Raw genomic sequence first — 15099 nt, forward strand, 5'->3', positions numbered from 1 at the left:
ATGCAGTCCAAGGAGTATCCAGATCTAGTCACCCGTGCTATCAACTGTATGGCTACCACATTATGATATGCCATAAGACATCTCTTGTTCGTTTTTCATGGTCCTTAAAACTTGTAGTGTTTCTTTATCTTCAGAGACTCCAACCCCAGCACCTTATTTGGAGATTCTCCCACCTGAAACACCTAGCAAAGTGGAGACCAGCGGCGTCGATCTGTTTTTATGATGGGGGGGGGGGGGGGGGGGCAAAACTTGGATTTGGAAAATCTGTGCGAGGGAGTGTCCCCCCCCCCCCACACACACACACACACACCAGGGAGATTTTGCATTTTCAGACCTGAAATTGAGCGATCTGATGCACAATTTTTTTTCCAAATTCATTTTTAGTGGGAGAAAGTACATCTTAAGTGGGAGACACAGAGTCAGGGCGAGAAAAATTAAATTTCAAATAGGAGAACGGGAGATATTTGCGAAAATTGGCTTTCGACAGGCGACCTCCCATCGAAGTCTCTTTATCATCTCTAATAGAGTGAAGGTTAGATTTCACCAAGCCCTCCAATGAATTCATTCTCCATATCGGAAGAGGACAAAATAAAAAAAGAATGAAATACAGTGCTGAAAACTGATTTATAGACGGAAATGGATGGTCAACGCACTCTCCTCTAAAAAAGCATTTCCAATTAAGTAAGTGACAGAGGTAATGCAGCCCCACCAATGAAAATAAAGTTACACAAACTCAAAATAAGTTTTAGAGTCGAATGTGTATGTTTCAACATAAAAGGTGATACCTGACAGGATTCTGCTAATTCCGCAGCTGCTGAGAAGAATTCTTCGGGCAACGTGCCTTTCACCTTGAACTGAGAAAGTTGTGGTACTTTGCACACCCATTTGGCCAAACCTCGTCCTTTCGTCGGGGAGACAGGATCGGATTTGTGTAGGTGAAAGGCAGTAGGGAAGCTTAAATGTTTAACCTGTTATTAAAGAAATGCAATTATCGGTAAAAGACAAGGAAAGTAATTACGTTAAGAAAACATAGCACAACGCTAAAATGTTACTAATAAAGGATTGCTGATGTAATGTAGGTAGGTCTCTAAATAAGACAAGACAAAAATATGTTTACTTTTTAACTGTATTTTTTTTGGACCTATTCGACCCAGAAGTTTTTAAACCCAAGTAGACTCAAGTTTTACAAGATATATCAATTCTAAATGGAGACACCTGGGTCATGTGCAGAAAATCTTACTCACATTCACTGTGTTTTACGGTGCGTGTGGGGAATGTTTAATGACAATGAAGGGAAGAGCCATTATGTTAGAGCAAAAATGATGTTTCCGTCAATATTGCTTTCTGATGACAAAAACACCAATATACACTGATGACAACCTATGCGAAGCGATCAGGTTAGAAGTGAAGGAAAGTGTAAAATGTAAACGTGTAAGCTTGTACAACGAGACGTGATCATGCTGAAACTCAGGAACTGGGTTTTGTGAGTGATGTACGAAATTAAACTCATCCACACAAAACAATACATACGCCTACACGTAGAAACAGTATGACCATTACAGGAGACACATTTCATCGTCTAGAGTGGTCGGCATAATAGCAGAAAATAACAATACATATATTTGTTCTTTCAAAGAACCTAATGGATTTTTAAAAAAAAATCCAACATTCATAGTTACGGAGAATAACGTTCGGATATCTACCATTCAGAAGGAAAGTGATAGTTGTGTCGTCATCCCCGTAAAAATGAGTACTCCAGTAGAACAATTAACAAAGGTAAAAGTCAGACAATTTCTTTTAATACACGATACTAGTGAAGTGCAGAAGCAGTAGCTTTGAGCACAATTAGAATAGTATCAACAAATCAGTAGATCTATGTATAAGGTTCTAGACAATGCTATTCAACTTTGTCTGGTTTCGGTGCGATGACGACTTCATTCATGACCATGCTATTTAAACAGTGGCTGGATCTTGAAAAAGAAAACAAGAATAAAGATGTACCAATCTTAAATGCAGGCGAAGGAGTATTCAGCTGACATGGTCTCCACAGCCAATGGCTCTAGCAATGTTGTGTGTGTGTGTGTGTGTGTGTGTGTGTGTGTGTGTGTGTGTGTGTGTGTTGGTGTGTGTGTGTTTATTGTTGTTTTACTGCCCTCCGTCTACTGTCCCTTTGCCATGGTCCATAAGATGTAAAAATCGATGTCTGCGATTTGAGTAAATGCCGTATACTAGCTAAAATTAGCATTGGCGGATTAATAATGAATAATACAGGAAAAACCTAAGGCTTATAAAATACAGGTGGAAATCGATGGTCGACGGATTCATATCTGAACAAGCGCGTCACCTGTATTAAGTGATAATTTACTACCTCTCCTACTAATGAAAAAAAAAATTCGCAGGCGTTTATCCAGCACAATAATGAAGAAAATATTACAACAACAAAAACGTGATAATTTTCAAAATCGAATATAGACTGCAAATATCAAAAGCTGGTATACCTGACAGGATTCGGCTAGTTCGGCAGCTGTTGAGAAGAATACATCGGACAAATCGTAATCTTTCACTTGAAAGACAGAAAGGTGCGGCAGAGTACACACCAATTTGGCCAAATCTCTGCCATTATCCGGTGACAAAAGGTTGCACGTAGGGAACCTGAAAGATCCATTCTGTCAATGAGAAGAAGATACAAATACTAGTAAGCAGAAACAGAAAGTAATCGCGATAGAAAATCATAGGGTAATGTGAGCATGTAAAATTTGATTTAACTAAAATTAATAAGACAAGAACAGAAATGATAATTTATTGATATCTTCAGAGAAAATGCATTCTAGAGCTTCAACCCAGAACCACCCCTTGACTTTCGAGAACGGATTGAAAAGGAATATAAATCGTAAATGGAAGTGCCTATATCCCGCACAGAAAATCACACATATTTAGCCTATAAAAGTGTTTTGCTGTCGTCTGGATGTTTAAATTTCCTTTTAAATGAAATTCCCATAACAATATGAGCAAAATGGACTTGACATGTTTCCGATGTACACCTTCTAATGACAAACAAGATAAACCCTTATTTTTAGAAACAGTGTAATCACAAGAAAAATATTGTACTACCATCTTACTTTAGTATGTTTTCGTAAGATAATGTACTGATGACTTGTGGTTTGATAAAACCTTGGAAAAAAGACATTGTCAGGACGATGCTCGAGAAAAAAAAATGTTGTTCACATTCCCATTATATCGAAGGGTACATTTGAATGATTAACAAGTCATTATGCCAATGAAGCCCATGGAAAGTAGCTATAGCCTAATGTGAAATTTGGGGGCGAGAATCACCAAGTCAGTGATTTAATGTATTTGAGTTCAACGACTTCAATTCTAGACAAAAATTTATCATGTTCATTTTTTTTCTACATCGATATAATGATCACTCGACTCTCAACCTATTGCTGAATTTTGAAAAAAAAAAAACTTGAATAAAGGTGTACCACTTTTAAATGTAGATCAAGAAGCATTTCAGACCCATTCACTTGAGCCTCTGACTGAATTGTGAAAGGAAGCTAGGTAGGTTTATTTGATTTCATTTTTTTTTTTTGTATGCCTTCCGTCTTCCCCTGTCTGCCGTAAATGGATAATAAATTTTGTAGTGTTTCATCTTCTGCTAATGTAACCACGCAACTGACGTGTATCAAGTAGTATGTCACAATCCCTCTAAATGCAAGAAATTAAGTTTACCGAATCATCGCAGGCACACTAATGAAGGTGACAAGTGGCATAAACTCATAAGAATGTTCAGGGTTGAATGTGACTGTTCAAAAATCAAAGCTGATAATATCCCTAACATGAATTCGACAGCTGCTGCGAAAAGTTTATTTTGCAACGTGGATTTCATCCTGATGATATTATAAAAAATGTGCAATGCACACACCCATTTGGCCAAGCGTCTTCCGTCAGTCGGGGAGATATGATCGTATTCATCTGACAAGGAGTCTGTAGAGAAGCTCAAAAATTCAATCTGTTGATAGAAAAAATAAGATACCAAAACCAGTATAAGAGAGAAAGTCAGAGCGTTGGGATATCGGAGCATACTGTAGTCATGAAAGGAATGAAGAACTGCAGATTATGTGATTGAAGTAAATAAGGTTGGACCAAATAACGTTTCAATATCTACAGAGAAGCTACATCCCATGTTTTGGATCAATGACTAAGAACTATACGGCTTAGCGTGAGCCTGTACCATCCGCAGAAAATTAATGCGATTTAAGGTTGAGGATCTTTATTTTGCCTTGACAATAGAATGTCTCCTTCTCTTCTTACCTGTCTTTATTTTCTATTTCTTTTTATCGTCATTATTACCATTTTACTTTTCTTTTGCTGGCACAACCACATTAATAGTCGATTGCTGGAAGAGAACGAAAATATTTGAAGCATACCGATTTATCCCAAACCTGCACAAAGATTTGATGCTCAGGAAGATGGGCTAATGATATATCATGAAATGAAACGTTTCTATGCAAAACTACACAACCGCTAACAAAAACAAACGATATACCCTAGAGACAAACTTCTTTTCAATCACTGTCTCCAGCATGTCACAAAGTAAGAAAGCGAAATGATATAATCTCATAAAGAAAAGGAAAACAGTGTCGGATATGAAAGTTGCTGAATCAAAGGTATAATACTCTGCAGGATTCGGCTAATTCGGCCGCTGTTGAGAAGAATTCATCGGGCAACTTGCAGTCTTCAACCTCGAGGCGAGATAGCTGTGGCATGGTACACATCCATTTAGCCAAGCCTCTTCCTTCCGTCGGGGATACATAATTGTGTTTGTGCACGTAATAACCAGGAGGAATGTTGCCATGTTTAATCTGTCATTTATGGGGAAAAAAAAACAATCGCGGTAGTCATAGCATTGTGTGAACATGAAAGGAAAGAAGGATTGCAGATAATGTGATTTAGGTTACTCAGACAATACCAAATCAATGTCATTTTTTAGTGTAAATATCTACGGAGAAGTAAATCAAGACGGTACTTCGCTACTCCTCTCAATGAAGAAATATCAATTTACAGACATACCGTCGGCACACTAATGAAGGTGATTGTGACATAACGTCTTAAGAATTTTCAGAGTCGAATATTCATGTTGGAAGTTCAAGCTGATATGCCTGACGTTATTCAGTTAACTCGGCAAGTGTTGGGAAGTATACATTGAAAAACGTGCATTTCACTCCGAGCATGCCGAGGATGAAGAGCTGTGACATATTAGTACACACCCGTTTGGCCATGCCTCCTTCTTCCGCCGGAGAGATAAGATCGTAATCGTCGAAGAATGTGTCAGTAGCAGGGTTCAAAATCTTAATCTGTTAATGTAAAGAAAATACACAAATACGGTAAAAGAGTCAAAGCAACAGGTATTCACTAAGTAATATTATCATGTATTTTAATTAGTAACATTTATTTCTTTTTCTTTGTATTAATCGGTTCCCCCGGTCATAGTATGGTCTATAAAATATCTATATTTCATAATTTCACAAATCTGATTTATCACGGGACCTGCGGCTGTACAAGCTTGCTTTTACGCAGGTCCCATCATATACTCGCATTATGACTACAGCTCAACTCTAATGTAGATCTTTGTGTTTATAACGAGAAAAACTATTGCACATTCCGGTGAAGTCTCATCTAATTCATTTCTTGTACAATTTTTTTTTTTATTGTATAATTATATTTTTGATTCAGTGTTATTTGTGAGAAATGTGAAAATAAATTGAAATTGAAATATAAAGGAATATAGAGGTAGAGATGATGTAATTTTAAGTTAAAAAAAAAGACAAAGCCAATATGCCATGGTACCTTTCCAATATCTTTAGACGAGATGCATTCTACATTCTGGATCAATGGCAAAGAACTATCCTTATTGAATTGTGAGAGGACAGGTTGTAAAAGATCATTGTACATAGAGAAGCCTTGACCCTCTTCAGACAAATTGTATATATTCAGTGAGTTTTACGGTCGGGATGTTTAGTTTTAATCTTCTTTGAAATGTCAATAAAATGTATCCGATGTTTGAACTAAATTGACTTCAGATTTCTACATTACTTCCTCTTTTTGACGACAAAAACCATACGAAAAACGAATTTATGTGAATAACATAAATTGAAGAGAGCATGGATCATCCGCAGAAAATTTACGCACATACGATGTCTTTTAAGTTGGGGATGTTTCAAATGTTTTCAATAAAGATACATTATATATGAGCAAAACGGACTTCAGATGTTTTTACCACTTCTTCTTTTTCAAGACAAAAACATAAGTACCATGGTAAAACATTACGTACAGCGAATGAAAGAGAATGCCAGACGTGAAAGATATATGATGCATCTTGTTTCTCTTGAAGAGTATTTGACTTGATGCCAAGGAAAACAGGTCACTTTTGGTTGTTGCAGATTATTGCATGAAATGAAATCCATTAATACAAGACAACCAAACCGCTTTTAATAGCATACGGTATTATCGCGGTTCGGTGTAAAAATGGCAGAGGTAAAAATGGCAGGAGTAAAAATGGCAGGGGTAAAAATGGCAGAGGTAAAAATGGCAGAGGTAAAAATGGCAGAGGTAAAAATGGCAGAGGTAAAAATGGCAGGGGTAAAAATGGCAGAGGTAAAAATGGCAGAGGTAAAAATGGCAGGGGTAAAAATGGCAGAGGTAAGAATGGCAGAGGTAAAAATGGCAGAGGTAAAAATGGCAGAGGTAAAAATGCCAGGGGTAAAAATGGCAGGGGTAAAAATGGCAGAGGTAAAAATGGCAGAGGTAAAAATGGCAGAGGTAAAAATGGCAGAGGTAAAAATGGCAGAGGTAAAAATGGCAGCGGTAAAAACGGCAGAGGTAAATAATTATGTGGTAAAAATGTCTGAGGTAAAGTTGTCAGTGGTCGAAATGTCAGTTGTCAAAATGCTAGAGATAAAAATGCCATTGATAAAAATTTAGTCGTTGAAATGCAAGAGGACGAGGTAAAAGTGACAGATTTTTTTTTCTTCATGTTTCTGACACTTTTCTCGCAATACGCGCTTTTCGTGCCTTCTCCTGAAATAAAGCACGGGTGAAACCGGGGAGAAATGGGACACGGGGAGAAATATGGGACACTCATGTAACTTGAAAAATGCTCGGCCAGTCAACAATCCAATTATATCAGTAAAAAGATGAGCCTCGGTACACCTGAAAATGGACATATTAACCACTATACAGCTCTACAGGTATCTTGTCAGTAAAATATCAAACTTACTTTAGATCTGGAAGGTCCTATACTATGTTAATAAGTATTTCAAAAAGTGTGCAAACTTCTGAAAATAAAATTGCTTGATAACAGACATGAAGGTACGAAAAATTGGCAGGGATCTTTTACTGTTTCTGTAACCACTGGGAGAAATTTAATAGGGCAGTGTTACATTTCTCCCCGCGGCGCATGTAAAGAGAGTCTTGCAGAGCTTCAGCGATCCCTGTGTAAATTGAATCGCGATCATAGTCACAGGAGGTGATTTCAATCTACATGGATGGGATGGGATTGGATTGGATTTTCTTTATACTGTTGATGTATAACGAGGGAACAACGTCCTTTTCGGTGGCTGAATCTACCAATCTTTAGCAACACACCATGTCGATAAAATAATGGAATCTGGCTTTGGAGCAACAGCTAAGTTTGAAAGGCATCAAACATTTACATTTTTTTCGCCTGCGGATTCGTTCAACAATGATTGAAAGAAATCCCATGGCAAACTATCAGTTTTTAATCTCACTAGAACAGTATATTGCTAAAGTTCGTCTCCAGTTTTAATAGGCATAAGTTTGTAAAGTGACCACAAAGTGTTCATTAAACTTCGAGATATTTGTTTTTGCGCCATGTGATACTTGAACAATGTAATAAAATATTTTGCAAGAGCTTATTTGTTTTTGCGCCATGTGATACTTGAACAATGTAATAAAATATTTTGCAAAAGCTTACTTATGTCTGCCGATACATCGGCTGTAGTTTGTTTTTTGCGTTTTGTATTTTTACTTCTACATTATGTTGTGATCAGGCCTTGTGAGATAAATAGGCTCCTACGAAACCTGAATGTGAAAGAATGATATTGAACAGGTGAAAAAATAGCGGTTTGCTTCGACTATGTTTGCTTCACTTCTTTACACTAAACAGTTCAAAAAATGAAAAATAATGACAATATACTAGCCTGGACGTGAGCGGAATTCGTTTGTGTAAGAGTGTGTATGTGAGAGTATGTATATCTGCGTATATGTTTATACCAAAAGTGGGTTCGTGTGTGTGTGTGTGTGTGTGTGTGTGTGATAACTTCATTGGGCGAAACAACGTAGGATTATACTGTTTAAGGGCTTTGCAGCATTGTTGGAAACCCCTTATAATGATAGATAATAATAATAATAATAATATTAATAATAATAATGATAATAATAATAATACTGAATAACAAAAATAATTTCCCATAGGCCTACTAGGCTCTTAGCTGGTTTATTATTTCTCTGCACAAAGACAGATTACGCCACTGCACTTGAATCAAACTCAGAATAATGAGAGTGCTCTAATCTTTTTAAAACATAATTCAATCAATATTTTTCAAATCTGCAATTTGGATTTGATAATTCGATAAATACAGTTTGCTCTGGCTAGGTTATCATTCAAAACCTCTTCATAAGTTTATATCTCACGAAATCGCTCTCATTACTTTCGACATTTTACTTCTGCCATTTTCACCTCTGCCATTTTTACCTCTGCCATTTTTACCTCTGCCATTTTTACCTCTGCCATTTTTACCTCTGCCATTTTTACCCCTGCCATTTTTACCTCTGCCATTTTTACCTCTGCCATTTTTACCTCTGCCATTTTTACCCCTGCCATTTTTACCTCTGCCATTTTTACCCCTGCCATTTTTACCTCTGCCATTTTTACCTCTGCCATTTTTACCCCTGCCATTTTTACTCCTGCCATTTTTACCTCTGCCATTTTTACCTCTGCCATTTTTACCCCTGCCATTTTTACCTCTGCCATTTTTACCTGGCACCATTATCGCATGGGAAATATTTTACAAATCACAGCATTCAGCATATTATTAGAGTACGATTACGTTAAAGATGATTTCTTCCTTGAAAGAACAGGTGGGGAGGGGTAGACATTTTTACAATGGACATCGAGAATAAAACTCCCATCTTTTGCATTCAGAAAAAAATAAAATCTTGTCAACCTTGCCGTCACAAGGAAGAAAAAATGTGGCTATTTTGAATTTATAACAAAGGCGTAAACTCGAACAACTTTGAGGCAAATCTCTCGTTTGAAGAAGCTACACCCCTGTAGACAATGCCAGTGTATATCTTGGCAATCAAGGACTTAAAAACCAAAGATATAAAACACCTGTTTCTTGACCCTGGCCTAATCTAAGCATCAGTCACCGCCACGGGGGGGGGGGGGGGGGGGGGGGGAAGGGGGGCACCTGCGAGAGGAGAAAGAATAGAGAAAATTGAGTGCACTTTGAATGGTCTGCCACAGGCAGATATCCCTATCATGCTCTTACGTAATATGACAGCTGTTGCAGTCATTAAACCCCGGCTTGGCCTCCAGGTTTGCCACGCCTGAGTAGAAAGTTATTTGCAGTGGGCAAATACATCTACTCCCACTTCTCAAACGAGGAATCGTTAGGGGGGTATAGCACCCCATCAGCTTCGTTTGGCGATGGGGTCTCGCCTCAAACGGGGGTTTGACGGCATGGCTAAGATAATACTAACGAGCAAAAGATGTAAACCTTGAGAGAGAATGACCCAAAAGAAATTAGTTCGGCATATTTGAGTTAAATGAACTTAATCATATAGACAAGCATACATTTGTTTTCTCTGCTATCGATATGTGACTACTTCATTCATGGACCTTCTGGTAATTTACCTAAGGCTGATCCTGAAAAGAAAAAAACAAACAAACGAAAAAAAGCATCGTACAAAAACCGAGAGTATCCAGGCCAGCTAATGGCTTTATGAAAGGCATAATTTAGAAATTTGTAGATGAAACAAAAACCCAGCCTTAGTGCTTTAAAATTGTTCTAAGATGTGAGTCAGGGATAGAAACAACCACTGTAAAAATTTGAATTCGTATAATCGGTAAAACCGTGTACAGTTATGATTTAGTGAGAAAAATATTGATATCTCCTTATATTTTAGGCTTTCTTGAAAAAAAATTATATAGTAGGATGTTTTGTGATACAAGAGACCTACGCATATGCATCCAATGTGATATATTCAACTTTTTTTTTAATCACTGCTCGAAAAGGTTAACTGGATCTTAAGGCTTTCATCCTTTTTTTTTTCTCTCTCTCTCTTTGTTCACCTTAAATGTTCTCGAGTCCATCATTTACTGGTCAATGAAAGCCCACCAATAAATTATCTTAATCGGAACAGAATAAATAATTCTTCAAAGTAGTGAATTTAAGTTTTTCTTATTAAATTTACACAATTTACCATAAGTCCGTAAATAGATTTTCCGCTGTTGGATCATCAACATAGCGCTAGCTGGAAACCGAAAGAGTGCATTAACAGTTGATGTTAATTAATAACCGACGCGTCGACAGAAGGCGACGATCCAGTACCTCAAATCTTTATGCTAAACATAGTTCGAGGACAGCTTCTTAGTTTATCTTCAACTATTTCGAATTTGTTTCAAATAATCATAAAGAATGGGTCTACCAAAGTAATAACTAAAAAACAAATGTCAAGCTGACGCAATTTTTCAGATTTTTCAGAATAACAAGGAGTTGTTTATGAGTATTTTGAGATCAAACGTGTAAAATAATTTCGATCGTATGCATACGACATTCGTTCCCGAATCACCCTCTTTCCAGTACAGCAGTCATAGCAGTGGGTTGGTAAAAACGTTACTAATTTACCTTGGTTTATCTTGATGTTGGACATTAAGTATACTGAACTTATTTGCTCCTCTGCATCCTCTTCATGCTGCAAATGTCGTTTGCACTACTATTCGCATGCGACATTTGCAGCAGAAGCATTATGAGAATTTAGTGTCTGAATCGTGACTGTTGAATTTATGTTTCGATGTCTTCTCTACATTTGATTTAAAGTATGGTGAACGAGACATCAAAATCAAGAAATAAATATATAAAATAAGGTGTGAAAGCAGAGGGAAATGTCTCCTACAACAGATTTCTATTGTGACTTATTTAAAGATATTCGCGCCATTGAGAAATCGCGAGTTAAAACTGACTGATTTGCTTCGCCGATATTCGCTCCGGAACAGCCGTCTTTTTCGAGCCCTAAAATATGACGTCACGAAATGAAGAAAACCCTTTACGAGTGCAGGGGGACGTCGAGGCCGCCATTCATAAAGCACGTATTTCTTGGTGAGCGGATGCAATATCTGCCTGTCTTTAGTCACATCTGCTTTCTCGGCTGAGACATTAAAACGTCCAATTTTTACCTTATAATGTATGGAAAGACTTTGAGTTTGACATCGAGAGTGAATTGAGTGATGACAGTGACAATGACACTGATAGTGACAGTGGCAAAGTCGGGGTGGTAGAAGAAGCGAGGGAGAGGCGACGGATATGGAAGGCCGCTGCGGACACAACTCGTTTGGGGCATACATGGAAACGGGCACACTACCTCTTCATACGTATGTCCCAAACGAACCACGTCCGCAACGGCCCTCCATAGACGGAGCTCACTGTGTGGATAGAGTGGTAGCACAGCGCATATTTCGTGACGTCATAATTTTGGTCACCAAATTTTCGCCGTCAGATCTGGTTCAGGTGGTCTAAAAAGGGTCTCAAAACACCATCTCTGCATCGTTCTGGAGACGTTTTTACCTTCTGAAAGTTAATTATTCATACTCCTAGAGACTTAACTATTCCAGAAATGTATAAATCACCTTGTTTATGAATATCGTCCTTTTTTTCCTCGTACACCATACTTTAAAGGTGTTGATGGCTTCAGGTGGTATAGGCTCTTCCAGAGGTTGACCTCACGATGAGAGAAGTTCCTTTGCCGTACATTTAAGTTTGTGTGGAGTTTTCTAAGCTTAAGTATGATATATATATATATATATATATATATATATATATATATATATATCTTGTCCTGCAATAGGTATATTGCTGGAAGAAATCTATGCAAATCGTCTAGGCCATTTAGGATAGTACGTGTCGATCGAATCGTGCCATTGTGTAGGCGTATGAAATTGCATGCATCCAGGCAAGCTACTCCATGCGATTCACTTTCGAGCAATGAATATTGTTGACCTAATATTGTAATCGATGTGATCGAAGACAAAACATCACATAGCAATCACGATTATGAAAGCTCTGAGATTGCAAACAGTACTTTTCTTCTGGCGTACCTTGCGGGAAATATTTCGCATTTTCGTCGATATCAAACTGAAATCGTGCAATCAATGCGTTATTTTCCACATTTCTTACGCATAGATGTTTTCATTTTGGAGAAAAATTCGACAATTTTCTACAGGTGTAATAGAACTATTTTTTGTTTTTAACACGACGTATCTCATGTGTGTCACAAGTGGTAAAGTTAGTCACAGACGTATTGCTGTCATACCAACAAAGGTAAAATTACAATAACCCATTACAATTTTCAGGGTCGAATATAAATGTTGCCAAAAAAAAAATCAAAGGTCATATACCTGACAGGATTCGGCCAACTCGGCTGCTGTTGAGAATAATTTATCGGGCGACTTGGAGTCTTCCACCTCGAAGCCAGAAAGCTGTGGCATTACAGACACCCAGTTGGCCAAGCCCTTTTCTTCAATTTGAACAATACCATCGTAATCGTGTGCGTGGAAGCAGTTAGACAAGCTAAATGTTTGAATCTGTAAATCAAACATAAATACGACATAGAAATTAATCGCGTTAAATATCAAAGCTTGATGTGAATATTTGAAAATATTACACCTCACAGATAATGTGATTTAACGTAAGACAAAACCAAATGTCAACTTCTCAGTATATTGAAGTTTGCATAACATGCTTAGCTTAGCTTAGCTTAGCAAAACAATCTGGATGTTCAAATGAACAATTGCTGATCATGATGATGAAATTTACGACAAAACGTAAAAGTCACATGCATCTATTGACTAGCTGGATATAATCACTCTTGCCTATTTAAAGGTATACGTGCATTACGAAATTGTTAAAATAGCTTGCTTGAAAACGAAATTAAAAGTGCTTTTAAGAGCTTATCGAGCCCCTCGCACTAATTTGAATGCACAAACAACTGGGAAAACCACGCCCAAATACGACGTTAATGCTCACATCCGAATTTGAACTCGTGACAATTTGGGTGCCTAAAAACGAATCTGAAACCATAAGATTTGAAATCGTTTGACCAAAGTCAATGCACTGCTTCAAACATACGAATTTGAATACACAAAAAAATGAAAATAATAGAATTTTTTACGTTATTGGATGGGAAAACCTATGTTTAAAAGACTGCAAGAAATAACTACTGTATAAGCTAGATCTGTAGGTTTTTTTTTTTTCATTACAGCAGTTAATTGCACTGTATGCATAGCTTTTGTGAAAAATGTTGCGGCGAGAATCACTAAATAAGTAATCCAAAAAAAAAAAATTATTTCATTCTACAGTGGCGGATCCAGTTTTTGTTGAAAAATAAAGAAAAAAAAGCAAGAAAAATTGAGGGAGGGGCATGCTTTAATTTGGTAAAGTCGCCTCCTCTTTACGAAATTTCTGGATCCGCCTCTGTTCTAAATTTAGACATGTAGGCCTTTGTATTTTTTTTTCTGTGTTATCGACATAGTGACGACTGGACCCATGGATCTTCTATTGATCAATATGTTGCTGAAGTTTGAGAAATAAGAATAAGGGTGTGACACATTTTAAATACCAAAGAGTAGACCTAGTTCACTCGTATCATTGTCTTTTGTTAGCTATCACGATAATTTGCGTAGGCCATACGTCCTCTCCCATCCGTCGTCCGTGGTCAATAAAACCTGCACTGTTCAGCTGTTTCATCTTCTTTATTTGGGTCGTGGTCAGAGTTCACCAACACTTTGTAATGAATATTCGATATTGGGAGGATGAATAACACTTCAAAAGTGAAGAATTCTTTATTTCCTTCCGATGTAGATAATTCCATGATATTACATTTTAATAGAAAGGTAAGCACTTTGGTGCATTTTTACATGAAATCCTTGAAAAAATCTCACATGGTTGTAGTCTATAGGGCGTAGCACTACCTGACTAATCATTACATTTGAGGAATAACAGTGGATAAGGAAAACCCATACTAAAAACGAATAAAGACGGGAGTTGATGTGCGACGCGGACTCACATCTAAACAAGCATCCCACGTGTATGAAGTGGCAATTCGCTATATACCCCTTTCAATGAAGAAAAGCAAATTTACAAAAGTAGGCCCTATCGCATGGACAGTACCGAGGTTAAAATGATCACATTCCAAATGAATGTTGGGAGCCGAATGTGAATGGTACAAAAATCAAAGATGAAATACCTGGCAGGATTTGGCCAATTCTACAGCTGTTGAGAAGAATTCATGGGACAACTTGTAGTTTTCCACCTCGAGGCGAGATAGCAGTGGCAAACTACACACCCATTCAGCCAAACCTCTTCCTTCCGTCGGGGAGATGAAATCTTCGAGGTAATTGGTGGACAAGCTGTATGTTTGAATCTGCGCGTAATCAAAACAAATGCAAAAACCGGTAAAAAGAAAGTAATTGCGTTCAGAAATCATATCATAATGTGAATATAAAAGATGAATAATTGCAGATAATGCAATCTAAGAAATATGACAAAAATAATGTCAACGTTTCGATATCTTCACAGAAGGTGCATGCTACATTTTGGATCTTATAACATAGAACACCCCTTAATGTGAGAGGACAGATTGGAAAGATATATTCAGCGTAAACGGAAGAGCCTGGATCCTACACGGAAAGTTTAAACATTTCCAATATGTGCTATATATTACCATGCTATGATTACGGGTTGGAGGATGGTATCTATTTTTCCTTGAAATGAAATGCCTAGTTATGATCAAAATAGA

General features: G+C 37.4%; 1 protein-coding gene across 5 annotated transcripts in view; it reads right to left on the reverse strand.

The window, feature by feature from the left end:
- Nucleotides 1-15099, reverse strand: part of LOC139733004 (uncharacterized) — a 156432-nt gene that overhangs the window by 19128 nt on the left and 122205 nt on the right. For all 5 annotated transcript variants that reach the window (XM_071643844.1, XM_071643845.1, XM_071643846.1 and 2 more), the window contains 7 exons: nt 14548-14724; nt 12701-12886; nt 5271-5357; nt 4680-4865; nt 3926-4012; nt 2499-2666; nt 786-968 (listed from right to left, as the gene is read on the reverse strand). In XM_071643844.1, coding sequence (XP_071499945.1) covers nt 786-968; nt 2499-2666; nt 3926-4012; nt 4680-4865; nt 5271-5357; nt 12701-12886; nt 14548-14724 — 1074 coding nt within the window. The remainder of the gene's footprint in view (nt 1-785; nt 969-2498; nt 2667-3925; nt 4013-4679; nt 4866-5270; nt 5358-12700; nt 12887-14547; nt 14725-15099) is intronic.

This window comes from Diadema antillarum, unplaced genomic scaffold (genome assembly GCF_040938485.1).
Source record: "Diadema antillarum isolate AM-2024a unplaced genomic scaffold, OU_Dant_1.0 seq00000459_RagTag, whole genome shotgun sequence".
Classification (NCBI taxonomy): domain Eukaryota; kingdom Metazoa; phylum Echinodermata; class Echinoidea; order Diadematoida; family Diadematidae; genus Diadema; species Diadema antillarum.